The sequence below is a fragment of the Scyliorhinus canicula genome, chromosome 13 (genome assembly GCF_902713615.1).
Source record: "Scyliorhinus canicula chromosome 13, sScyCan1.1, whole genome shotgun sequence".
Lineage (NCBI taxonomy): Eukaryota > Metazoa > Chordata > Chondrichthyes > Carcharhiniformes > Scyliorhinidae > Scyliorhinus > Scyliorhinus canicula.
Window position 1 is genome coordinate 101552126 of NC_052158.1, and position 26622 is coordinate 101578747.

The window sequence follows — 26622 nt, forward strand, 5'->3', positions numbered from 1 at the left end:
CGTGGGTTTGAGTAGGGTGATCATTGCTCGGCACAACATCGAGGGCCGAAGGGCCTGTTCTGTGCTGTACTGTTCTATGTTCTACTGAAAGGTCATCGGCTTGAAACCTTGGGCGCGATCAACCGGCAGCATTGCACCAGACTGGGAGCCAAACGCGCTGGTACATGCCGGGACAAGCCTACCGCGGGCTTCCCGGCAATTAGTATGCCTCACGAGATCAAGACCCCATCCAATGGGCATGACCAAGCCGTGCATGCCGAAGTAGGTTTTAAACTTAATTAGGCGTACTTACCCGGGATCTACCGGGTTGTCAGCATCTAATGGCCTCGCCAGGGAGTCGCCAGCCAGGCACCGCGTAGGACTGGTCCACACAAACAGTGTCGGGATGGAACTGTAAAACCGGCAGGAGCACTGCCAGAATGTCAATGCTAAGGATCAGCGCCTGAGGGCGGCCATTCCCATGAAAGAAAGGGAGTATGAAGGGCGGTGGGAGAGGGAGGTGGTCCAGTGCAGGTATGAAGGGGCTTCTGGAATGGTGGGGGTCCTGTAAGGAGGGGGCTGAAAGGAGCGTGAGAAGGCCTAAAAAGGGGAGGCCCTCAGTGACACCTTAGTGGGGTGCTATCACTTGGCAGGGGTGTGGGATAATGCCCATACGTGTGGGGGTCACGTTGTCCATAGGTGGGTGTGGAGGACCCACAAGCTCACTTAGAGATCGGGCTAATCTTGTACGCTACGGGACTCTGTTCCCATTTGGCGAGATCACGCCCAGAAATATTTCTGTTAGAATGTGGCCCCTTAATTCATTTTCTTTCTCCACAGATCCAGCGTGGCCTGATGTGTTTTTCCAGCATTTTGTGTGTTTAACTTCAGATTTTCAGCACTGCAATATTTTATTTTTGTACAGGTGCAAAATTACTTAAGTAACTCCCTATTCGTGAATCGCGGCTTGCAGTTGAGTGGGCCATTGCCAGAGGCCCTCCCAGCGATACTCCTCTCCCGTACGGCCGATTTCCCGACGGCATGGTTCTAATCACATATGGTCGGTCGGGACTCTTGCATGGTGGCTCCAGACTCAGCCCGCGGCCGCCCTGGTGGGGGGCGGGGGGATTCAGCACCGGGCGGTGGGCAGGTTCGATGAAGGGGCACGGGGCCAAACGAGAGGATCTTGTTTCTTCTTGATGGTCTGCGATCCGAGTCTGCTGGAGGCCGCCGCCGTATCCATGTGTGGACTCGGAAACAGCGGTGCAGGGGCCCGTATCTGCAGCCAGTGCTGCAAGCTTCACGACGGGTCTTGAAAATTTCTTTCTTTTTTTCAGGAAACTGAGGAGTGGAACGCCAGTGTTTTTACGCCGGCGTGGGACAGAGCCCCATTTTTGGAGAATCCAGCCCGCAATATCTATGAATGTTGGGAGTACAAGGGCAAGTAGGATTCCTCTTGCAATATCTCCATCACAAAAAAAATACACTGAACACCGTCAGTGTTATCAACCATACAACTTACTTTCTGAACACTTCTGTTCAGAAGGCTTCTGAAGGCTTCTTCAAGGTGTGGAAGTCGAAGTGATGTTGAGAAAATGATTGGTGTTAATGTTGTTACATTAAATGTTGTTTATTAAAAGAATATAAAATAAAAATTGCAACTTATATTTAACCACTCACAAAATTTCTTTCCATTCAGTTAAAGCCAACCATCAGTCTTGTCTAAATCCAGTGAGCAGTGACTACACGCCTCAATTGATGCACCATATCCTAATATTTATGTTTAATATACAATTTTGGAGATGAGGTAATGTCTCAAGGGATTTCATTCCTGCTTCATGACATGTTAACACAACCCCAAGCTGGAAAACTATTGACTGGATTGCTTATTTCTTTAAGTTTCATCTCCATTAAAAGAAAGTCATTTTGGATAAAATGATGTGTGTTGTTTGAGGAAGCAGAATTGAAGTATTATTAATTATTTAGAAATTAATTTGGAACCACAGTATCTAGTTAAGCTCACAAAAGTATTCTGTTTTTCTCCCTTACCACAAATAAATGTACAAATAATACAAGTATTGACAAATGAACCAATCATTGAGTCATTCTTATTGTTATGAAAAAAATAAAGAATTGGCATTGACATAGCTCCTTGCATTCCCTCAGGACATCCCAAAGTACTTTAGGATCAATCAACCGTTTAAATGTAGCACTTGTTCTATAAGAAACATGGTCAACCGATTACTTTACAATAAAAGTCTCCAAACAGCAATAAGATAATGGTTGGTGGTGTTGATTGAAGAATGTTTGTTGGCCAGAAAATTAGGCGAGCTCCCATACTTTTATCTTAATAATGCAAAGGACTCTGAGCAACCGGTTGATCGTAATGTCATTATTATAAAGCAACAGAATGGGACAGTAACCCTGCCTCATTAGCATACAAAAGAATTAACAAAATGAGTAGCCTAGATGACAACATTATTTTCTGATTTTCCTACACTTTCTTACTGCTGTTTTCTCTTAATATTTTGATTGCACCTGTTTTATAATATTTATTGTCGTAAGTAGGGTGACATTGCAATGAAGTTAGTGAAAAACCCCGAGTCGCCACATTCCGGCACCTGTTCAGGTACACAGAGGGAGAATTCAGAATGTCCAAATGACCTAACAGCATGCCTTTTGGGGACTAGTTGGAGGAAACCGGAGCAGCAGGAGAAAACCCACGGAGACAGGGGGAGAACGTGCAGACTCCGACAGACAGTGATCCAGCCAGGAATCGAACCTGGGACCCTAGCGCTGTGAAGCCACAGTGCTAACCACTGTGCTACCGCGCTGTCCTATTTTTCAATCTTCAAAGTTTCATTTTCCCCCGTTCGCCTAATTTCCCCTTTGTTTTCTTCCTGTACACAGGCTATGATGATTTTCCTCGCTAACCTAGGATTCTGCTTGCTCTGTTGTTATCTTCTCATTCATAATTTTCATTTCTGCAATTTAGTTTTTAAAAACAACTGAAATCTATTCAATGATACTTATATTGAATTTTTTCAGGTTATTATAGATCATTCGCCTCCTCTTATTTTACCAATAATACATTATTCAGTAGAAAACAAAAGTTTTGTTAGACTTATCAATGATACAATTATGTTACAGCTCCCTTGTTAACCTAACACAGGCTGCATAACTCAATGCAATCCAAACTGCGACAAACAAGTCACGAGGTAAAAAGTTAAGCTTGCTAATGGTAGAAGAGTTGGTTGGTTTTGGCAGCCTAACTTTAAAGCCATTTCTCAATTTTCATACAATGTTTATGCAATATAGTTTATTATGTTCCTCTATCTCATCAGGGGATTTGCAGAGCTCACCACAATCAAAGGACCCCTCACCGTGGCCTTTGGAACCCTCCCTCGTTCTCTGCCCCTCTCAGGGAAGAGGCCTCATCAATGACTCCCATCCCTCAGGATCACATGCTGCTTCCTCCTGGTGAGGCTGGCAGCAGTGACTGCCTCTGCCACCACCTCCCTGGTGCTGTTCAGGAGGGCAGACTTGAATCTACACCCATCCTGGGGAAGAGGGTGTCCCTCCTCTTCTCACTGGCATGGAGCTGTGAGTCTACCACAGACTCCCAAACTGAGCCATCTTAATGTTGCAGTGAGTGTGTGGTGGTAAGTGCTTAATAACAGCTCCAGCTATCAGGCTCTTTGGCACCAACCGGCCCCACCGGTTAAAACACATGCTGGGCCGGAATTGCTCTCAATTCCTGGGGTCCCAGGATTCCCTGGGAAGGTTCGGGATGAGGGTCAATCTTTGTGTCAGGGAGTAGGCTGGGGAGGTGAGAAAGTGCTAAAGCTCCACGGTCCCTGAGAGTAGGAGACCCCAGTCTCAGATCCGAGGCCCTGTCCGCTCCAACATAAAATTCAGTCTGGGTCGACGGCGGGCAGGGTCCAGGAAGGAATCCTGGCAATGCTCTTTTACACAACATGCCCGGGTTTGCGGGGGGGGGGGGGGGGGGGGGGGGGGGCATGAAATTCTGGCCCTAGAAATAGATTATTATAAATCACAATGCAACAATCGTCACCTGCTGGTTGATGGTCTCATGTTGTGTGTGATGATCTTCATTTACTATTTCTGGGTCCTCATCCTCCGCTTCATCATGTGGATTGTTCTCATCTTCAACTAATATGTAAAACGTTGGAAAACCTTGTTACTTAATTCAGTTTCCACTGTTAATAATCCAAACATCTTTCCAGCAAATCATGATGAAGAAACATTAAAATTTACCAACTGTCATGTTAGGCTACAATAACATAAGTAAAACATTTCTCTTTGATAACAACTTAGCTTGAACGCCCATCAAGAATGGTAATAGGAAAATCGACATTGCTTTTTTACTTTATTTCACCTGTGTTTGTATGTATAGTGAGGAACTACACGCGTCTGAATAACACATTTTTCCTAGTGTTGCAACGATTTTCTCAATCTCAATATTTGTGGTTTAAAAGGAACCAATGTAATCAGACTTTCTTGAGCTAAAGAGTGAGTTTGTTAACTACAAAAAGTAAGAAAATGATGAAAACACATGCACATACATTCAGACAGATTATAAATGAGAATTGGCTGCAAACTTAACCTGGGCAAAAGCGAGACATTCCCAGTGAACCCAAAAGGGGGAAGGACAGAGCTAAAGGGCTCCCATTCAAAACGGCCCAGAACAGATTCCGTTACCTGGGGGTCCAAATAGCCAGAGACTGGAAACAGATCCACAAGTGGAACTTGACCAGCCTGGTGGAGGAAAAGACCTTCAATGGGGGGCTCACTCCCACTCTCCCTGCCGGGGAGAATGCAGACGATCAAGATGAACGTACTGCCAAGGTTCCTCTTCCTGTTTAGATCCATCCCGATCTTCATCCCCAAGGCCTTTTTCCAAAACATAGACAGGCTAATCATGGCGTTTGTGTGGGGGAGGGGTAAGAACCCGGGAATTCCCAAACCGACACTGCAAACAGGGAAAGTCAGAGGGGGCCTGGCTCTACCGAACCTACAATACTACCATTGGGCAGCAACGGCTGAAAAGTGAGGGGATGGCTACAAGAATCCAACACAGATTGGGTACAAATGGAGGAGGCAACCTGTAAAGGAATAACCCTCTGGGCCCTGGCCACAGCAGCATTCCCATCCTCCTCAACAAGGTACACAACAAGCCCAGTGGCAGTGGCCATGCTGAGAACATGGACCCAGTTGAGACAGCACTTCGGAATAACAAGAATATCCCCTGTGGCCCCCACCTGCGGCAATCACAGATTCCCCCCAGCCATGCTCGATACCACCTTCTAAAGGTGGAGGCGGGACGGGGGTACACTGGCAGTCAGGGACTTCTACGTAGGGCGCAGACTGGCGACACTGGACGAACTGACGAGGAAGTAGAAACTAGCAAAAGGACAGGAATTGAGACACCTCCAAATAAAGCACTTTTTCCGCAGAGACAGTAGGGTACCCCAGGGCCCCAAACAGCACACTACTAGAGGACCTGATAGCCCCTCCTTCTCACTGCTTGTGCCTATGTGGGAAAATATGCGGACAGCTACTGGACAGAGCCCGAACACCACTGGACGGGACCAGACAAAAATGGGAGGACGGACTGGGGACCAAGGTAGGATGGGGACTCTGGAACGAAGCACTGGGCAGGGTGAGCTCCACCTCCTCCTGCGCAAGGTGAAGCCTAATACAGCTCAAAGTGGTGCACAGAGCGCACCTGACCAGAACCCGAATGAGCAGGTTCTTCCCGGAGGTGGAGGACAAATGCGAGAAGTGTCACACACCCACATGTTCTGGGCTTGCCCCAGGCTTGCTGGGTTCTGGGCAGCCTTCTCCAAGGCAATGTCCAAGGTTGTGGGGGTGAGGGTGAAGCCATGCCCAATAGCAGCAATCTTCGGGGTATCGGAACAGCCAGAACTACACATGGGGAAGGGGACCAACGCCCTTGCTTTCACTTCCCTAATCGCACGCCGGAGAATCCTGCTCGGCTGGCGATCGGCAGCAGTACCCAAATCTGCAGACTGGCTCGCTGACCTCTCGGAATTATTTCTCCGCCTGGAGAAGATTAAGTACACCATCCGAGGATCAGAGGAAGGCTTCCTGAATACTTGGGGGCAGTTCTTCGGCCTGTTCCAAAGCCTGTTTGAGGCCAGCAACGAGGAGTAAGCTAGGGAAAAAAAAAAGTTGAAGAACCCAAGGACTGCGCAACCCGGGGAGGGGGGGGGGGGGGGGGGGGGAAATGGGGAAACCACAAAAGAGGAAGGGTGCTGAAAACAATGGGGGTGGGGAAGAGGAAAGGGGGGGTATATCATAGACCAATCTAGGAAGGATCCAAAGAGAGGGCTAAGAAGAGCCAGGAGGGGACATGAGAAGTCTTTGGCAGATAGGATCAAGGATAACCCTAAAGCTTTCTATAGATATGTCAGGAATAAAAGAATGACCAGGGTAAGAGTAGGGCCAGTCAAGGACAGAAGTGGGAAGTTGTGCGTGGAGTCCGAGGAGATAGGAGAGGTGCTAAATGAATATTTTTTGTCAGTATTCACGCAGGAAAAAGACAATGTTATCGAAGAGAATACTGCGATTCAGGCTACTAGACTAGAAGGGCTTGAGGTTCATAACGAGGAGGTGTTAGCAATTCTGGAAAGTGTGAAAATAGATAAGTCCCCTGGGCCAGATGGGATTTATCCTAGGATTCTCTGGGAAGCTAGGGAGGAGATTGCTGAGCCTTTGGCTTTGATCTTTAAGTCATCTTTGTCTACAGGAATAGTGCCAGAAGACTGGAGGATAGCAAATGTTGTCCCGTTGTTCAAGAAGGGGAGTAGAGACAATCCCGGTAACTATAGACCAGTGAGCCTTACTTCTGTTGCGGGCAAAGTCTTAGAAAGGTTTATAAGAGATAGGATGTATAATCATCTGGAAAGGAATAATTTGATTAGAGATAGTCAACACGGTTTTGTGAAGGGTAGGTTGTGCCTCACAAACCTTATTGAGTTCTTTGAGAAGGTGACCAAACAGGTGGATGAGGGTAAAGCAGTTGATGTGGTGTATATGGATTTCAGTAAAGTGTTTGATAAGGTTCCCCACAGTAGTCTATTGCAGAAAATACGGAGGCATGGGATTCAGGGTGATTTAGCAGTTTGGATCAGAAATTGGCTAGCTGGAAGAAGACAAAGCGTGGTGGTTGATGGGAAATGTTCAGACTGGAGTCCAGTTACTAGTGGTGTACCACAAGGATCTGTTTTGGGGCCACTACTGTTTGTCATTTTTATAAATAATCTGGAGGAGGGCGTAGAAGGATGGGTGAGTAAATTTGCAGGCGACACTAAAGTCGGTGGAGTTGTGGACAGTGCGGAAGGATGTTACAAGTTACAGAGGGACATAGATAAGCTGCAGAGCTGGGCTGACAGGTGGCAAATGGAGTTTAATGCAGAAAAGTGTGAGGTGATTCATTTTGGAAGGAATAACAGGAAGACATAGTACTGGGCTAATGGTAACATTCTTGGTAGTGTGGATGAGCAGAGAGATCTCAATGTCCATGTACATAGATCCCTGAAAGTTGCCAGCCAGGTTGAGAGGGTTGTTAAGAAGGCGTACGGTGTGTTAGCTTTTATTGGTAGAGGGATTGAGTTTCGGAGCCATGAGGTCATGTTGCAGCTGTACAAAACTCTGGTGCGGCCGCATTTGGAGTATTGCGTGCAATTCTGGTCGCCGCATTATAGGAAGGATGTGGAAGCATTGGAAAGGGTGAAGAGGAGATTTACCAGGATGTTGCCTGGTATGGAGGGAAGATCTTATGAGGGAAGGCTGAGGGACTTGAGGCTGTTTTCGTTAGAGAGAAGACGGTTAAGAGGTGACTTAATTGAGGCATACAAGATGATCAGAGGATTAGATAGGGTGGACAATGAGAGCCTTTTTCCTCGGATGGTGATGTCTAGCACGAGGGGACATAGCTTTAAATTGAGGGGAGATAGATACAGGACAGATGTCAGAGGTAGGTTCTTTACTCAGAGAGTAGTAAGGGCGTGGAATGCACTGCCTGCAACAGTAGTGGACTCGTCAACACTAAGGGCATTCAAATGGTCATTGGATAGGCATATGGACGATAAGGGAATAGTGTAGATGGGCTTTAGAGGGGTTTCACAAATCGGCGCAACATCGAAGGCCGAAGGGCCTGTACTGCGCTGTTATGTTCTATGTTTTAATCCAGAAGGCAGCAAAATGTACGTAGTTAGTGAAATGAAGGACAAAACAAATCTCTGTAAATAAAGCAAATTAGCGTAGGCAAGAAAAATGTAATGCATATAAGCAACAATTGTTCATACATATGAGGAAAGCCAATAAAAAGATTTTCAAAAAACAAAGAAATGAGAATTGGTTCCAAAGTAAGTAAGAAAAGGTGTACAAAATAGTCCTTAACGTGTCCGTGAGGAGTGGATGATGAAACATTAAGGCCATTGCGATTCGTAATTCGAGTAGTATTGACTTCGGCAGGTAAATAGTCGGCTTTGAGATACCAATGTTCTACAATATCATAGAATCCCTACAGTGCAGAAGGAGGACGCTCGGCCCACTGAGTCTACACCAACCCTTGGAAAGAGTATCCTGCCTAGGCCCAGGTTCCCACCCTGTCCCTGTAACCCTCCTTACCTTTTTGATACTAAGAGGAAATTTTGCATGGCCAATCCACCTAACCCGCAGATCTTTCGACTGTGGGAGGAAACCAGAACACCCGGAGGAAACCCACGCAGGGAGAATGTGCAAACTCCACACAGTCAGTCACCCAAGCCGGAATTGATCCAGGGTCCTTGGCTCTGTGAGGCAGCAGTGCTGTGAATTGTGCCACCATGCCGCCCAGTTTGGTTGAGAAGCTGCCCTGTTTCCGTTTTCAGCTGCGGCTTGGCTGATTTGGCTTGCTTCAACAGAGCAAGAGCGAGTACCTGCAAGATTTTGCAGGGGCCGGTGTGATGTCTTTTCTCCTCGTCACACTTGGACACCCAGCACCAGTTGACCCTGACCAAGTTTTGCAGCTGGCTTTTATCCCTGACTTTGCATATTCCTGGCAGGCAAAACACACAAATCCATCTGGGACATTGCTTACAGGATATAATTCCTGCTGAGATGATACTCAGCTCCCATTATCTCCATAGGAGATTGTAATTAGTTTCTGGATGGCGTTCATGCTTTTGATCTATTTTTGTCTGGAAACAGGGTATGATTCCATCGTCTCTCCAAACACCAATTCAGCCAGTGACTGAATTTACATCCTCAGCCATCCTTGATTTGTATGTCCATTTTTAAAAATCCACAAGCTTTATTTAAAGTTCAAGATTTTGTGTGCAACTCAATGCTTTTTCTTCATCATCATGGCACGAGGGTTGCCCACATGCTATACATTTTATTAGAATTTATTTATAATCAGGCTCTAAGTGCAAGGATGCTATCACTAAAAAATATCTAGAATTTACTGTTGTTGATAAAGCAGATGCAGTGAAAGAGCCAATGGATGGCTGGAGAAATTATAATGCTGCTTCACTCACCATACACAAGATCTCCAGCAAAATCAACTTTTATTGCCCATCGCTAATTGCATTGTGAAGATTTTGGTGAGCAGCCTTCTTGAACCGTTGTGGTCTAGTGGCTGAAGATACTTCCACAGTGCTTTTAGGCACAGAGTTCCAGGATTTTGGCCCAACTTTGATGAAAAAACAGTGATATAACTCTAGGCTGGGATGGTGTGTGACTTGCAAATGGTGGTGTTGCTATGCACCTACTGCTCTTGTCCATTGAGGTGGCAGAGGTTACAGGTTTCTGAGGTACTGTCAAAGAAGCCTAAGCCAATTGCTTCAGAAGATCTTGTAAATTGTACACGTTGCACTGATGATGGAGGGAGTAAATGTTTCTGATAGTGAATGGGCGGCCAATCAAATAGCTGCTTTTCCCTGGAAGGAGCCGACTTTTTGAATGTTGTTGAAGTTGCATCATCCAAGCAAGTGAAGAGCATTCCATCCCGTTGCTGACTTCTGCCTTGACGGTGGTGGAAAAGCTTTAGCAAGTCAGGTGTCCAAGTTACTGATCACATAATTCCCAACCTTTGACCTTCTTTCATTGCCACAGCTCTTATGGCTGGTCCTTTTAAGTTTCTGGTCAATGGTAATCCCCAAGATGGTGGTGATTGAGGATTCAACAATCGTGATGCCACTGAATGTCAAGGAGAGATGGTCAGACTTTCTTTTGTTGGAGATGATCATTGTCTGACACTTGGGTGGCGCAAATGTTATTTGACATTTATTAGCCAAAGCCTGAAGGTAGCCTCGGCCTTGTTGCACTCGGAACAGACTGCTTTATTTTCTAAAGGATTCTGAATGGAATTGAATATGGAAGTCATCAGTGAACTTCTCTACTTACTGATCATTTTATGGAAGGAAGGTCAATGATGAAGTAACTGATGATAGTTGGGCTGAGGACACTCCCCTGTGGAGCTCCTGCAGCGTGGTCCTGTGGCTGAGATGATTGGTCTCCAACCACAACCATCTACCTTTGTGCTAGGTATGAGTTCAGTCAGTGGAGAATTTTGCCCCTGGTTTCCATTGATTTCAATTTTACTTGAGTTCCTTGGTGCCAGGCTCAGTCAAATGCCTGATGACAGGGGCAGTCACTTACAACTCACCTCTGGAATTCAGATCTTTTGTCCATGTTAGAAAACGGTTGAAATAAGGTATGGAGCAGAATGATCTTGGCAAAAAACGCAAACAGTAACACTGGACAAGACATGTTTAGAAGAACTTAGCGGGCACTTAGAGGAACTTAAGAGTTTAGAGGACAGCATGGTAGCATAGTGGTTAGCACAATTGCTTCACAGCTCCAGGGTCCCAGGTTCGATTCCCCACTGGGTCGCTGTCTGTGCGGAGTCTGCACGTTCTCCCCGTGTGTGTGCATGGGTTTTCTCATGGGTGCTCCGGTTTCCTCCCACAGTCCAAAGATGTGCAGGTTAGGTGGATTGGCCATGCTAAATTGCCCTTAGTGTCCAAAATTGCCCTTAGTGTTGGGTGGAGTTACTGAGTTATGGGAATGGGGTGGGGGTGTGGGCTTGGGTGGGGTGCTCTTTCCAAGAGCCGGTGCAGACTTGATGGGCCGAATGGCCTCCTTCTGCACTGTAAATTCTATGATTCTATGAACTTCTTCATTTCAATGCCAGGAAGCTTTGGCACCTGCTTTTGGCCTTCGAGTCTGAGGCTCCCCTTTTGGTCTTCAGACTGATATGCCAGGGGTCCCAGACATTAACTCAATCCCCTTACTGCCAAGTCAGCCAGAGCATAAGTTCAAATTCTCTCCCTCCCAGTTTGCCAAAAGTAGTGTCGTCATAGACCAGATGAACACTCGATGCAAATAACTTACAAATATTTGTTTGTTATTATAATAGACACCAAATCAATACCTTTAAATGACTTAATACGACCAGTAAAATAATAGATAAAGGTAGATGGACAAAAATAATGGACAAATGAACAAAGAATCCCGTCCCCACCCGAAAAACAGTGCCAGAGAATAAGGCAGCCAGAGTCGGGGCGCGATTCACCCCCCCCCCCCCCTCCCCCCGGGAATTCTGCAACCCCTCACCGGGTCGGAGAATCCCTGGGGGGTGGTGTGAATCCCGCTCCGACTCCGGCTGCCCTATTCTCCGGTGCCGCTTTTCCGCTCGAGGGCGGGATTCACGCCATGCCAGTCGGGGGCCGTTGGCAGCGGCCCCCCCAGCGATTGTCCGGGCCCCGATGGGCTGAGCGGCCGCCCGTTTCTGGCCAGTCCCTCCGGTGTCAATCACTCAACTCACGTACCAGCGGGACCTGACAGGTAAGTCGGCGGGGGCGGTATTCCGTGGGGCGCGGGGGGGGGGGGGGGGATCTGACCTGGGAGGGGGGGCCACGGTGGCCCGGCCTGCGATTGGGGCCCACCGATCTGCGGGTGGGTTTGTTCTGTGGGGGCACTCCTTCCTTCCGCGCCCGCCCCTGTAGGGCTCCGCCATGGCCAGCACGGTGAAGAGAACCCTCGCGCATGCAGCAAATTACGCCGGCCGGTCTGCGCATGCGCAGAATCACGCTGGTAGTTCCGTGCATGCGCAAAACCACACCAGCCCTTTGGCGCATGCGTGAACTCGTGCCAACCCCTCCGCCGTCCACCTAGAATTCCGCTCTTTCGGGGGCTGTTAATGCCGGAGTGGTTGGTGCCTGTTCTATGCCGGCGTGGGGACTTAGTCTCCAGAAGGGAGAATCCCGGCCCATACATATACATTAGACTTTGAAGTCTGGTGCCAACAGCAATAACTTCTAGCATTAGGGTTTCAGTATTGTTTATGAAGAACCTTTGATCTAGTTTGCAGTATTAACATTCACATCTCTGAACATGATTTTAAAATATTACTGTGCACAATTTGTGATAGCTTATCCTGGCATAGATTGAACATGCTTTGGAAATATTAATATGCAGGAATACAGGAATACAAATAGTAACACCATAGAGCAGCCCATGATAAAGCTACAGCAAAATTATAAACTAAAGAGTGATGGTTCCAATTATATTTTCTATTTGAATCTTTGAAGCAGAATGTACACTCACTTAAATAAATCCATGAAAGCTTTTGCTGGGAAACGGAGATTACCCAAATTCTGCCAATCAGTCATTTCTGGTGAAAATTCAAGGGATTAATTTAAAAAAAAATCATTTTAGAGTACCCAATTATTTTTTTTCCCAATTAAGGGGCAATTGAGCATGGCCAATTCACCTAATCTGCACATTTTTGGCGCACGGACAGTGACCCGGGGCCAGGATTGAACCCAGGTCCACAGCGCCGTGAGGCAGCATCGCTAACCGTTGCACCAGCATACCGCCCTCAAGGGATTCATTATTAATTGTTTGCAAAAGCACAGAATCAATTACATTATCACAATCTTACAGTTTCTTTTTCTGCATAATTGCAAATACAACAGTAGATGCTGTTTAATCCAAGGGACTTCTAATGATTGGTCGGACATGGGTAAACACTGCCAGTTCTTGTTCTCAACAAAACCGCCAATGGACAAGCCAAAATAGGACTGCATGAATTACTCCAGCATGCCTCGAAACAAATCATTCAAAAATGGCACAGGTGAAGCATAAGTGCAAGTCTTTTGTCATTTTTGTTTAGTTATGGTGCATGGTGCAGGGAGAATTGATTCAAAAGTTGTTGTTAACTAAGTTTGGTAGATAGTATAATTAATATCTTACTTCTGGAAATCAAATCTTCCATGATGCATTGGACATGCCACTAGAATGTCAGGTATCAAGAATGATGCACAGTGACACTCCAATTGCTTTCCAAACAAAAAGAAAGCAGTAGACCAGATTTCACAGCCCCTTGCCAGGCATTGTTTTGGGTTGGGAAGACACACACGTGTGGGGTGCCCAGCCCACCTCCTTTCCACCCACCACCAATCTGTTTCCCATTTTACAACGGGCAGGGATTTGGGAGGAGTCAGTGGATAAGCACCCAAAATGTCACCCACCTTTTTGGCCTACTGAAGCCCAACCGAGTAGCAGTTAAAGGCCTCAATCCAATTCCACTGTCATAAAAAATATGGGCAGCAACTTCTTTGAAAAAGCAGGAAGGGGCGAGGTCATGAGCAGAGGGTGCATGCCCTATGGGCGGATTCTCTGTTTGAGAAACTTAAGTGCTGAAGCCGGGACTGAATCGGTGGTGTTCTATGACCCCGGATTGGCGCCGGTCCTGGAGCAATTCAGGACACCCAACCTCATGGCCCACCCTCTGGTCACCCCCCCCCCCGCTCCCCCCCCCGACCCTGGCAGACGCCCCCCCCCCCCCCCCAACTGTGCCTTTGGAAACAAGCCCAACCTCCACTTTCCCCCTCAGCAGCCACGGCGCCTATTTCCCGTGAAGTGAACCTCACCGTTGGCAATTCCTCCTGGAGGTGGAGCATCGCGGGAGGCCTGGAGAATACTGGGGCATGTTTGTTACTAATATGCCAACGGTGTTTACTGTACGTGCGACATAGAATGCATTTATGCCAATGGCGAGGCACCGGAGCATGGCATTCCATTGGGCGCCTGGCTCATTTAGATGGCTGAAAATATTTGAAAGATACGCAAGCTCAGCACACCAAGAATGATCACATATAAAAATTTTGTGTGGTGATTCATACAGAGGCAAAAAACTACGGGCCTTTTAAACATGAGAAAGGACCTTTCCCATAGACAGCCATCGCAACTCAGTGTGTGTGAGTAAACCCTGGTACTCAGCCCCCATCTCTTCACACAGAATAGTAAATAAGTGCGATTCCAGAGGACATGACTTTGCATTATTCACGATTTTCACTGTTTGGTCAAAGACTGCTGTTAACTCAGATGGCACTGTTTTGGCAACAAGGGCTTCACGGTGCAGTATACAGTGGCTGACCTGGATATCAGGATTCTGTTCTTACACTTTTCCCACATATTCTTTGACATTTCCCATCATGGAAGATGCTCTGTCAGTGCAGATGCTATTACTTTTGGTCCAGTTAAGATTGATTTCCTCTCCTACGTAAACAGGTGTCAACCTTCCCGCTCCTACTGCTAAGGGGGATTCAGGACAGGTTAGTTTCCAGAGGGTGGGTAGGAGAAGGGAGCGTCTCAGACATTTACAAGGAACTTATGGGGTCAGAGGAGATGTAGACCGAGGAGCTGAAGCGCAAGTGGGAGGAGAGATAGAGGATGGTCTATGGGCGGACACGTTGAGTAGAGTCAACGCGTCCGCAACATGTGCCAGGCTCAGCCTGATACAATTCAAGGTTGTTCACCGGGCTCACATGACAGTGGCCTGGATGAGCAGATTCTTTGGGTTGGAATACAGGTGCTCAAAATGTGTGGGAGGACCTGCGAATCATCTCCACATGTTCTGGAGATGTCCGAAGCTTAGGGGATCTTGGCAGGGGTTCGCCTTGAGAGGGTCACTGTTAGGGTTCCCCCGGAGGTGGCAACCATTCGACGACTTCTTCACGGAAAATTAATCGGCAGCATAAGGGGTGGGGGCTAGTTTAGCTTAGAGTAGGGGGTTAATAAAGGTGGGACCTGTATGGGAGAGAGATGGCTTTTGCACTATGTTTATAGTTTCATGTACATTGTTTATTTTGTTGTTATAATGCCATAAATACCTCAATACAATGTTTATTTTTAAAAAAGATTGCTTTCCTCCAAATAAGCAATTGTGACATGAAAGATTTCCTCTCCAGTAGTATGACTGGGCAATTCATTGCAAAAGAACAAATTCTAACATACCTGACATCGGCTAAGCACTGGCAATGCCCATTGATATCTGTGGAGTCATTGTTCACTCATTTCTAATTTCTCCTGAAACCTCTGTTCAATATTAACTAACATTTTCTATGCCGTTTGATTGTATTATCACAAAGAGGAACTTTGTTGGTGTCTTTGGTAGCATCAGCTCCCAACATTACTCTCATAATGTATTTGCATACCAGCAGAATTCGGGTTTTGGCAATGGTGTGTAGGTTCTTTGATTTTGCTGTGAGCTCAGCCAACAGGTTACTCACCTCCTGCGCATTACCTGAAACCCATACACACTCCAGAATGTGTTGATTTTGCTTTATGTTTTGTTCTCTCAGGCACTTGAAGTACTGTGTATTGAGCAGCACAGTAGCACAGTGGTTCGCACAGCTCCAGGGCCCCAGGTTCGATTCCTGGCCTGGGTCACTGTCTGTGCGGAGTCTGCACGTTCTACCCGTATCTGCGTGGGTTTCGTCCGGTGCTCCACTTTCCTCCCACAGTCCAAAGATGTGCAGGTTACGTGGATTGACATGCTAAATTGCCCTTAGTGTCCAAAAATGGTTAGGCAGGGTTACTGGGTTACAGGGATAGGGTGGGAGGCGTGGTCTTAAGTAGAATGCTCATTCCAAGGGCCGGTGCAGACCCAATGGGTCGAATGGCCTCCTTCTGCACTGTTAATTCTATGATTTTTGCTGCAGAGTGAACGGTGTTTTGTATTGAAATGGCGCTTCAAATTACGTGGTACCATTGCAGCATTTGTGATCTTCTCCCTGCAAATTAGGAATTCTGGGGCAGAGCAACATGCAGCTGTTGCTGTACTATTTCTATACAAACCTGGGGCGGGATTTTCCGGCCCCCCGCCGGGTCGGAGAATCGCCCGGGGCCGGCGTCAATCCTGCCCTGCCGTGTCCCGAAGTCTCCACCACCCGAGTTTCGGCGGGGGGCGGGAATCGCGCCGGTCGTCGGGCCCCCTGCGGCGTTTCTCTGGCCCGCGATGGGCCCAAGTCCCGCCACTGACAAGCCTCTCCCGCCGGCGGGAATCAAAACACCTACCTGACCGGCGGGATTGACGGTGCGGGCGGGCGCCGGGGTCCTGGGGGGGCGCAGGGTGATCTGACCCTGGGGGGTGCCCCCACGGTGGCCTGGCCCGCGATCACGGCCCACCGATCGGCGGGCGGGCCTGTGCCGTGGGGGCACTCTTTTTCTTCCGCCGTTGCCATGGTCTTCACCATGGCGGAGGCGGAAAAGACCCCCCACCTGCGCATGCGCCGGGATGACATCAGCAGCCGCTGACGCTCTGGCGCATGTACGGACTTAGGCCGGCCGGCGAATTCCTTTCAGCCCCGGCTGGCGTGGCACCAACACACCGGGACCCCCCGCCGCACCGGGTAGGGGAGAATCCCGGCCCTGGTTTTAATCTCCTGAAATTCTGTTCAATCGGCCACATCTGAATCAGGGCGAGATTCTTCACTTTTCTTCAAGAACTCATTCATGGAAAACTGTGGTCAAACACACCACACTACACAATAAATGCACTGAAGCAACAACTTACAAGCACAATTTCAGCTCTTTGGGTATGTCAAGCCGAACACTACTCGTCCAAAAGGTGTATCCTTTCCCTGATAACCTGCTGCGTGGAGTTATCAACCTTCAGTTGCCGTCCTGGGATCTTCAAGGCTTCTTTTGGGTTTTTATTTGTCTACTCGGGTTCTCTTCAGCCCACATCAATTGAGGTCTGCTCCCCGCAGCCCTTTCTCGGAGCCTTTTTCTCCTTTTCTTAGCTTTATTGGTTCGTCTTTCTGACCTCTCTCTTCTTCCTTCAATGGGAACATTGGGCGAAATTCTCCCAAAACGGGAGAAATCGTAAAACTGCCGTAAAACCGGGTTTTACGGCAGCGCGCCCCTTCCCGACGGGGGACCGATTCTGGCCCCCCGTCGGGGCTAGCAGCCCGACGTCGGAGGCTCCGACAAGTCGGGCTTAACGAAAATCGTTAAGCCCGCTTGCCGGAGTTAGCGCCGGCTGACGCGTCATATGACGTCAGCCGCGCATGCGCAGGTGGGAAGACTCCACCCGCGCATGCGCGGGTGACGTCATCGCGTTTTTGCGCGAAACCCGCGCATGCGCGGGCCGGGTTGCCCCTCAGCCGCCCCGCGTATTGATACTGCGGGGCGGTGGAAGGACAAATAGTGCGCGGGCATCGGGCCCGCTGCCCGCGATCGGTGCCCACCGATCGCGGGCCCATGGCACCCTTGGCACGGCCGTGGTACTGCCGTGCCAATCGGTGCCATGGTTATTTTTTGCGAGTTTGTCACGACGTTTTTACGAACGGCAGGACCAGGTGTGTTTGCCGTTCGTAAAAAGGTCGTAAAGGGCTGGGACTTCGGCCCTTCTAACAGCTGAGAATCGCTGCCGGCCATAAAAAAACGGCGGCAGCGATTCTTGTCGGGATTTTGGCGGGGGGGGGGGGGGGGGGGGGAGAATAGCGGGAGGGCGTCAAAAAGTCGGGAAGGCCCTCCCCCTATTCTCCCACCCGTCGTGGGGGGGGGGGGAGAATTTCGCCCATTGTTTTTTGTTAACTTCTCCTCATCTTTTTTGCTTCTCCAAGGGTTTTTAGGCTCTTTTTGTGTTTTCGCTTTATGCTGGCGCACACCTTTAGCTCAGTGGTCGACAAGTTGAAGTCCTTATGATCCTTGGACCTCCCATGCATGCCCCAGCCATGAAAGGGCCATATGTAGAATTATAGAATCCCTACAAGGCAAAAAGAAGCCTTATGGCCCATCGGGTTTGCGCTGACCCTCCGACAGGGAGCCCTACCCCGGCCCACTTCTCTCACCATATTCCTGGATCCCAGTAACCCCACCTAACATTTTGGACACTAAGGGGCAATTTATCATGGCCAATCCAACTAACTGTATATCTTTCAACTGTGGGAGGAAACCCAAACAGACATGGAGAAAGTGCAAACTCCACAGACAGTCACCCAAGGTCAGGGCCGAACCCGGGTCCATGGCACTGTGAGGCAGCAGTGCTAATCACTGTGCCACATACATGGTTCGGATTGTTTTACATTGGTAATGCATCTGACCAATGTAAAAATTGGCGGGGAGATCTGAGGATCGTCGGGTCTTGGAGACGCTGATCATGAAACTGAAGATGAAGGTTAGATTCATTTTACTTACATTTATTTTTCAATAATTTTGAGTCATATTTCACAGCACACCAGTCGTCCACAAAACTCCATTTGGGAAACTCTGCACTAACCCCGCCCCACTCTAAAAGCCCAGGACTTAACTGTCTTCAGTCACCAGGATCCTCTTCCTGGGGCCTCCTTGCAGACCCAGCAGCACCCACGACTGAGCTCTGGAACTTCCGGGACTGCTACAGCTACCTGCCAATAAGATTGTCCAGCAGCTTTCAAGGGTGAGATGTTCAGTCTACTGAGGGTCAGAAACCTGACCCTCATTCTGATTAACCCACCCCCAGTTTGTTCTTGCTTCAGGGCAGGCTTTTTAAATGTTGGTCCATTTGGGAGTTGAGCTGTCTGTCCACCGCCTATGAAATCTGGCCCATTGTCAATTGCCATGGTCCCAGCAAAATTGTAGATAGCATGACTCAATGGGTAGAAATCTTATGGTAGAATACAACAAGTGTTTAACATATTCATTTTAACTTCAGCATTAATTAGGTCTGCGCACTTTTGAGACATTTGATCATTTAAATTTACAACATATTCTCGGAATTAATCCTTTCACATTGGCTTCTTTGTTAAAGACAAGAGATTGTGGAAAACATATTAACTTCTTGCCAGCTCAAGATTACATTTCTGCGAACCAGTTTAATCATTCCATCAAACCCTTAGATCCAACCTTACCTTCTTCCTCCTCCTCACGTACATCTCGTTCATCATCACCTTCAGCAGCTTCATCATTATTAAAATCTGACTGGTGCCTGTAATGTTAAACATCCAGTGTAAGAAGAATGTGCATTAATAGTATGGTATTAACTAAGCAATGGTATTAAAATTCTATGGAAAAGTCTGAATGCATGATCAGAAGATAGCCCGTGGATCACAGTGGAGTTAAGGTAGCAATTGAGAAGGAAGAGCATGTTAATTACACAATGATTTCTCATGAGTTCATTTGTACAACCGCTGCGAATAGTAGAAGCTTTTGAACAGGCTGGGTGAGAAATTTGGCTCTTTAGCAACTGTTTTCTTTGGGTTCTGCAAGTGCCCTTAAAAGCTCCAAAATCACATGAGCTACAAGCGCACACATTTGTGGAGCAAGTCACACTGGATGCCTCATTGGTCACAGCACGGTGGCACAGTGGTTAGTACTGCTTCCTCGTGGCACCAGAGACCCAGATTCGATTCCGGCCGTGGGTCACTGTCTGTGTGGAGTTTGCACATTCTTCCGGTGTCTGCATGGATTTCCTCCGGGCGCTCCGGTTTCCTCCCACAGTCCAAAGATGTGCAGGTTAAGTGGGGTTACGTGGTACAGGGATAGGGCAGGGGCGTGGGCCTAGGTAGGGTGCTCTTTTGGAGGGTTGGCGTACACGCGATGGACTGAACGGCCCCATTCTGCACTGTAGGGACTCCATGGAACTCTTATTAGTGGGCTTGCAATGAATGGACTAAACAGATTACTGACGGTCAGCCCCAGCGTGTTATTGCTTAGGGTCAATTTTTTAAAAAGCTGGTCCATTTGCAACTGACTTTCCTTGCTGGGGGCAGGAAATTATGCTGGTATGAAGAGGATCATGAAGATCTGATGGAACGAGTGCCATTTTGGAGTTCAACGCTTCCACTAACAATCTCTCTTTTCTTTATTCAGCAGCAGGAAGGAGAACCACCCTCCCCTGTAAACCTGTGATAATTAAAGGGATCACAAATCACTCTCAGGTTAGTTACTGGATGATTCCTATGACAAGCTGCTGGAAGCAGGTGGAGATGCGTGGCAAAGAAGGACTCTTAGCAGGAGACAATATCTGCCCAGGGTGTTCAGGGAGAAATGTTTTGACATTTACCTCAGTGGGGAACAATGTCTGACTTCTGTGATGGTCTGAATGAAATCTTCCACCTCCTTGAAATCACAACTGTGGCCCCATTGCCGCTGGCTGTGAAGGTGCCCATGGCGATAATCTTGTATGCATCCAGCTCCTTTGAGCCTGGAGCTGAGATATTTGCCATCCACTGCTGTGTAAGGGAGGTCCTGTGTTCAAAAATAGATATTCTATCCTAGCAGATACAAGCGGGGGAGTGAACACAAGGTTTCACTGAGATTGTTAGTTTCTCAGGGTGCAGGGTACCATTAACTAAGCATATCACTCTGTGGGCGTTGCATGTCAACTCTGCCCCATTACTGGAACCGAGAAGGACAGGAGTCCCTCATGTCCTGCTAGTGTTGACCACAAGCAGCAAATCGTGCAAGTTAATATCCAGTATCCCAGCAAGAGTCACAAAATCTTCATTCTGCAGCAAACAACTGTGCCAGCTGCATTTGAGCCACCACAGAACATCAAAGGGTGGCTTCTGGCAAACAAGTGGTATCTTTTGATGACATGGCTAATGGATCCAGTGCGCAATAATGCCCAGTCAAAACCGTGCTGTCACACAAAATGCGACAGTGCAGACCACTGGCATTCTGAAACAAGACTCCCACTGCCAGCAGCCTGGCAATATTTGGCAGAGTGGGTGTCAAAACCCAAGGTTGTCTCTTATATCTTGCACAACCTGGCCGTAAGTGGGAGCAGAAGAGCAGAAAGAGGAAGAGGAGCAAAAAGGGAGAGAGGAGCCAAACCAAATAACCTCTGGTGGAGCAGGTGCCTGAGGAACTCATCCAATTCTGATCCCACTTACTGAACTCCCAATTCCCCATTCTCCAGCAGTCCCACAGCTCTACCACTGAGCATCACAATGTTCACATGGTCAGAGTGCAAAAATAAAAGCCACCACAAAATAAACATTCTATTAGAAATTTTTTTAAAAATCTTGCCACATTGCATACAAAAGTTCATAAGTTCTAAGATATAGGAGCAGAATTAGGCCATTCAGCCCATCAAGTCTGCTCTGCCATTCTATCATTGCTGATATGTTCCTCATCTGCTACCTACAATGTTACAGACCAAGAGCTGGATTGCACATCCAGTATTTTCTGTTTTTATTTTAGATTTTCAGCAGCAGCAAAGAGCTGGCATGGACAAAATGCGCTGAATAGCCTCAAATGTTGTAACCAGACTATGATTCTATGTAAGAAAAATTAAGGGTTTGTTTCAAGTATAGGAAGACTGTATGGGGTGCATGCTTACACCATCTACTGCTTCTAAAGCAGAGGAGTGTGTGCTGGATGAGGGGGTGGGTGTGCGAATGAGGCCTGTGCATTGCCAATGGTTTCAGTTCTACCACTGGCCACAGCCTCAACAATGGATGTCCCAATAATCGTCACTACTATTAGTTCCCTGTGGGGTTAGGTCATGTAAGTGCACCTGCGGACTTCTGGTTTGTGCCTACTGTTTCTGGTTAGGCACTATCTTTTCCTGTAAAAGAGAGGGACGTCTGGCAAATGTTCTGAAAATATATGGCTGATGTGGTTGTCATGATTGAATAGCTGTCAATGTGTGCAAGGTGTGACATACGGGTCCGGGACTTGCACCAGTTTGAAGTGCACGAGGATGAGGTAAGCCAGGAATGTTAGGTCTGTTCCCCGATTGAAAGAGATTGTTGGTTGGTGAGTAAAAGCAGCATAAAGATTTGAACAGTGGCCGAGGTTACTGGTACAGTTAGTATTGTTGGAATTTGAAGATGCATTGACTGACCTTGACCAATCACGTGTCGTCATTGAACTTCTACTGGAAACTCATCCAGGCCTTTGGGGCTTTACCCACTGGCATTGACCTCCACGGCTATCTGTCCCTACTGCCATTTGAGCGTGTGTTTGAAGGGTCTCTTGGTCCCTTGCAGAAATAGGCATATCTCCTACTTTCCGCCACTCTATCAATGCCTCCAGTGCAGCAGATCGGGAAACTTTGGAGCTGCTCTCTCCCGTGTTTTGCTTTTATGCATCACTTCCCAGGTCTGGTTCACTTGCTGCAGGTCAACCAGCAACTTCTCCAGCCTCAAAACACCTCCCTTCTAAAGGTAACGGATAGCTTTAGCTTGGGCTAACACATTACAATTCTGGGCCCCCTGCTAACATATGGAGGCACCAATGAAATTGGCATTGTCTGTATGCAGCAATCATTCAACTGAGTAGGAATTCTGAAGTTGAAGTGCTGACATTACATCAAACAGTATGGGCTGATTGCGATTCTGTACCTATTTTCAAGGGGCTAGCCAGATTAAGCCCTGCTATATTTTTGAATCATGGATTACTTTAATTTGGGAATGCTTAATTAATCATCAATTTATTGATGGATAGCACATTTTTTAAAGAATTTATACTACATAGGACTCTACAGCTTTCTCGGAATTTAAATTTATTAAAATGTCATCTCTCATGTGGTGCTTTAAACCCATCAGGAAGAGATCTTTATTCCATCTTGTTAAACTCCAGCTCAATGCCAATAAAACCAAAGCCACCACCGTCCACCATTGGCTTTCATTCCAACATGACATTGGAGCCCCTTCAGCATATTAAAGGTCGGAGAAACAGGGAGCTGCTTGGCCGCGTATTTCCAGGGGGAGCCAATAATGTAATGGCTCGAGCAGCAACGGGAACATATCGGTGTCACATGCCGATTTTCAGAACATTAACTGTCCTGTTCCTGATTGGCGGCGAACTGGATAATCTTAACCTTCCGCAACAAACATCTCACTGATTAAAAATGAAGACACATCACACAGCATGACTGCTGTAAAACAGGATTCACCTTGATTGTTCTTGTCGTAGCAACTCTTCTTTCTGTGCTGCTTCATGCTGGAGGCGTTCCTGCCGATCCATGTATTCCCTCAGTCTCTGTTGGTGCAGTGCATCCTGTCTTTCTTTCAGCTTCCGTGATTCTTCTGCCCGTACCTGTGCCAGGCGCTGCTGTTCCAACTGTTGCTCATATGGCGATTTATGAGTCTTCATTTGAACCTGTACCAAAAATACAGGCAATTAAATAAGCATATGCAAGCTATCCAAATCCGATTTGTGCAGTTTTAAAAATGTCTTCTAAATGCACCGAATCAATGTTATATATGTTTAATATTAGGAAAACCAGCCTTCAAAAACATTAGTAAATTGCATTAATGTAGTATAATGTCATTAGGTAAATTTCCAGAAGTCACTTGGCAAGGTGCCACATCAAAGATTACTATGCAAAATAAGAGATTGTGATTTAGGGGATAGCATATTCACATGCATAGTGGATTGGACATCTAACTGGAAACAAAGGGCAGGCATAAATGTATCAATTTTTGACAAGCTGTGACGAGTGGAGTGCCACAGGGATCAGCGTCAACCACTTATAATTTTTATCAATGACTTAGACGAAGGGACCGAATGTATGGATTTGGATTTGTTTAATGTCACGTGTACCGAGGTACAGTGAATAGTATTTTCCTGCAAGCAGCTCAACAGATCATTAAGTACATGGGAAGAAAAGGGAATAAAACAAAATACATAATAGGGCAACACAAGATATACAATGTAACTACATAAGCACCGGCATCGGATGAAGCAGACAGGGCGTAGTGTTAATGAGGTCAGTCAATAAGAGGGTAATTTAGGAGTCTGGTGACAGTGGGGAGGAAGCTGTTTTTGAGTCTGTTCGTGCGTGTTCTCAGACTTCTGTATCTCCTGCCCGATGGAAGAAGTTGGAAAAGTGAGTAAGCCGGGTGGGAGGGGTCTTTAATCATGACTGGGCGGTATTCACGACTCTCTGAAGTTTCTTGCGGTCCTGGGCCGAGCAGTTGCCATACCAGGCTGTGATGCAGCCTGATAGGATGCTTTCTATGGTGCATCTGTAAAAGTTGGTACGGGTTAATGTGGACATGCCGAATTTCCTTAGTTTCCTGAGGAAGTATAGGCGCTGTTGTGCTTTTTTGGTGATAGCGTCGACGTGAGTGGACCAGGACAGATTTTTGGAGATGTGCACCCCTAGGAATTTGAAACTGCTAACCATCTCCACCTCGGCCCCGTTGATGCTGACAGGGTGTGTACAGTACTTTGCTTCCTGAAGTCAATGACCAGCTCTTTAGTTTTGCCGGCATTGAGGGAGAGATTATTGTCGTTACACCACTCCACCAGGTTCTCTATCTCCCTCCTGTATTCTGTATGGTTGCTAAGTTTGCTAATGACAAAAAGATAGGTAGGAAAGCAAAATTTAAAGAGGACGCAATGAATCTGCAAAGGGACGTAGATTGAGTGAGTGGGCACAAATTTAGCAGATGGAGTATAACGTGGGAAAATGTGAACTTGACCACTTTGGCAAGAAGAAGAGGAAAGCAGCACATTATTGAAATGGAGAGAGATTGCAGAACTCTACGGGCGGCACAGTGGTTAGCACCATTGCTTCACAGCTCCAGGGACCCACGTTCAATTCTGGCCTTGGGTGGCTGTCTATGTGAAGTTTGTACTTTTTCCTATGTCTTTGTTGGTTTCCTCCCACCGTCCAAAGATGTGAAGGTTTGGTAGATTGGCGATGCTAAATTGCCTCTTCATGTCCGAAGATTAAATGGGCTTATGCAGTTACGGGAATAGGTCGAGGGTCGGTGCAGACTCAATGGGCCGAATGGTCTCCTTCTGCACTGTAGGAATTCTGAAATACATATGCCTCTCGTATATGAGTCAGGAACAGTTAGTTTGCAGGTACAGCATGTGATTAGGAAGTTGAAAGGAATGTTGTGCAGGAAATGGAATATTAAAGTAGGAATGTTTTGCTACCGCTGTACATGGCATTTGTGAGACCACAACAAGAGCAATGTCTACAGTTTGGTCCCTTTATTTAGAGAAGGATATAAATGTTTCAAAAGCAGTTGAGAGAAGATTAATTCACTGAAAGCTGGGATAGGCTACGGTTATCTTGCGCAGAATGATTGGACAGGCTAGGCTTCTATCCATTGGAGCTTAGAAGATTGAGAGGTGATCTTATTGAAACATACAAGATCCTGAGGGGACTTGACATTGAGATGCTGAAAGAATGTTTCTCCTTCCGGGAGAGACTAGAACTAGAGGGCACAGTTTAAAAATAATGTGTCACCCATTTAAGGCAGAGAGGTGAGACATTTTTGCTCTCAAAGGGTTGCGAGTCTTTGGAGCTCTCTTCCCCAGAGAGTAGTGGAGGCAGGGTCATTGAATATTTTTAAGGCAGAGGTAGATGGATTTTTTGACCAATAAGGGAGTCAAAAGTTATCATAGAACATAGAACATAGAACGATACAGCGCAGTACAGGCCCTTCGGCCCTCGATGTTGCACCGACATGGAAAAAAAAAACTAAACGCCATCTAACCTACACTATGCCCTTATCATCCATATGCTTATCCAATAAATTTTTAAATGCCCTCAATGTTGGCGAGTTCACTACTGTTGCAGGTAGGGCATTCCACGGCCTCACCACTCTTTGCGTAAAAAACCCACCTCTGACCTCTGTCCTATATCTATTACCCCTCAATTTAAGGCTATGTCCCCTCGTGCTAGCCACCTCCATCCGCGGGAGAAGGCTCTCGCTGTCCACCCTATCTAACCCTCTGATCATTTTGTATGCCTCTATTAAGTCACCTCTTAACCTTCTTCTCTCTAACGAAAACAACCTCAAGTCCATCAGCCTTTCCTCATAAGATTTTCCCTCCATACCAGGCAACATCCTGGTAAATCTCCTCTGCACCCGTTCCAAAGCTTCCACGTCCTTCCTATAATGAGGCGACCAGAACTGTACGCAATAATCATGGGTACGTAAAAGGTGGATATTGAGGCCACAATTAGATCAGCCATGATTGTAATGAATGGCAAACAGGCTTAAGGGTCCGAATCTGAATGGACTACTCCTGCTCCTAATGCGTATGTTCATATATAAAATATTTATGGTTATTACTAAACACCAGGGATGCATTGGTCAACTGAAAGTACTTTGTGCACCACGCCTTTTGCATTTTTCCTTTTTATTTATTCATGGGATGTATATGTCACTGGCTCGACCAGCATAAACTGCTCATCACTAATTGCCCTTGAGGTAGTGATCGTGAGCCGCATTCTTGGACCGCTGCAGTCCATCTAATGCAGGTTCACCATGGTGTGGTTCAGAAGGGAGTTCCAGATTTGTAACCCGTCTCAAGTTGTTACATTTCTTTTTCCTTCTCCCTCCACATGAGTAAACAGAC

General features: G+C 47.0%; 1 protein-coding gene across 3 annotated transcripts in view; it reads right to left on the reverse strand.

Annotated features, from left to right (window-relative positions):
• LOC119975799 (Golgi integral membrane protein 4-like) overlaps window positions 1-26622 on the reverse strand; it is a 170434-nt gene that overhangs the window by 26205 nt on the left and 117607 nt on the right. For all 3 annotated transcript variants that reach the window (XM_038815658.1, XM_038815657.1, XM_038815659.1), the window contains 3 exons: window positions 23192-23397; window positions 19197-19273; window positions 4055-4152 (listed from right to left, as the gene is read on the reverse strand). In XM_038815658.1, the coding sequence (XP_038671586.1) occupies window positions 4055-4152; window positions 19197-19273; window positions 23192-23397 (381 nt within the window). The remainder of the gene's footprint in view (window positions 1-4054; window positions 4153-19196; window positions 19274-23191; window positions 23398-26622) is intronic.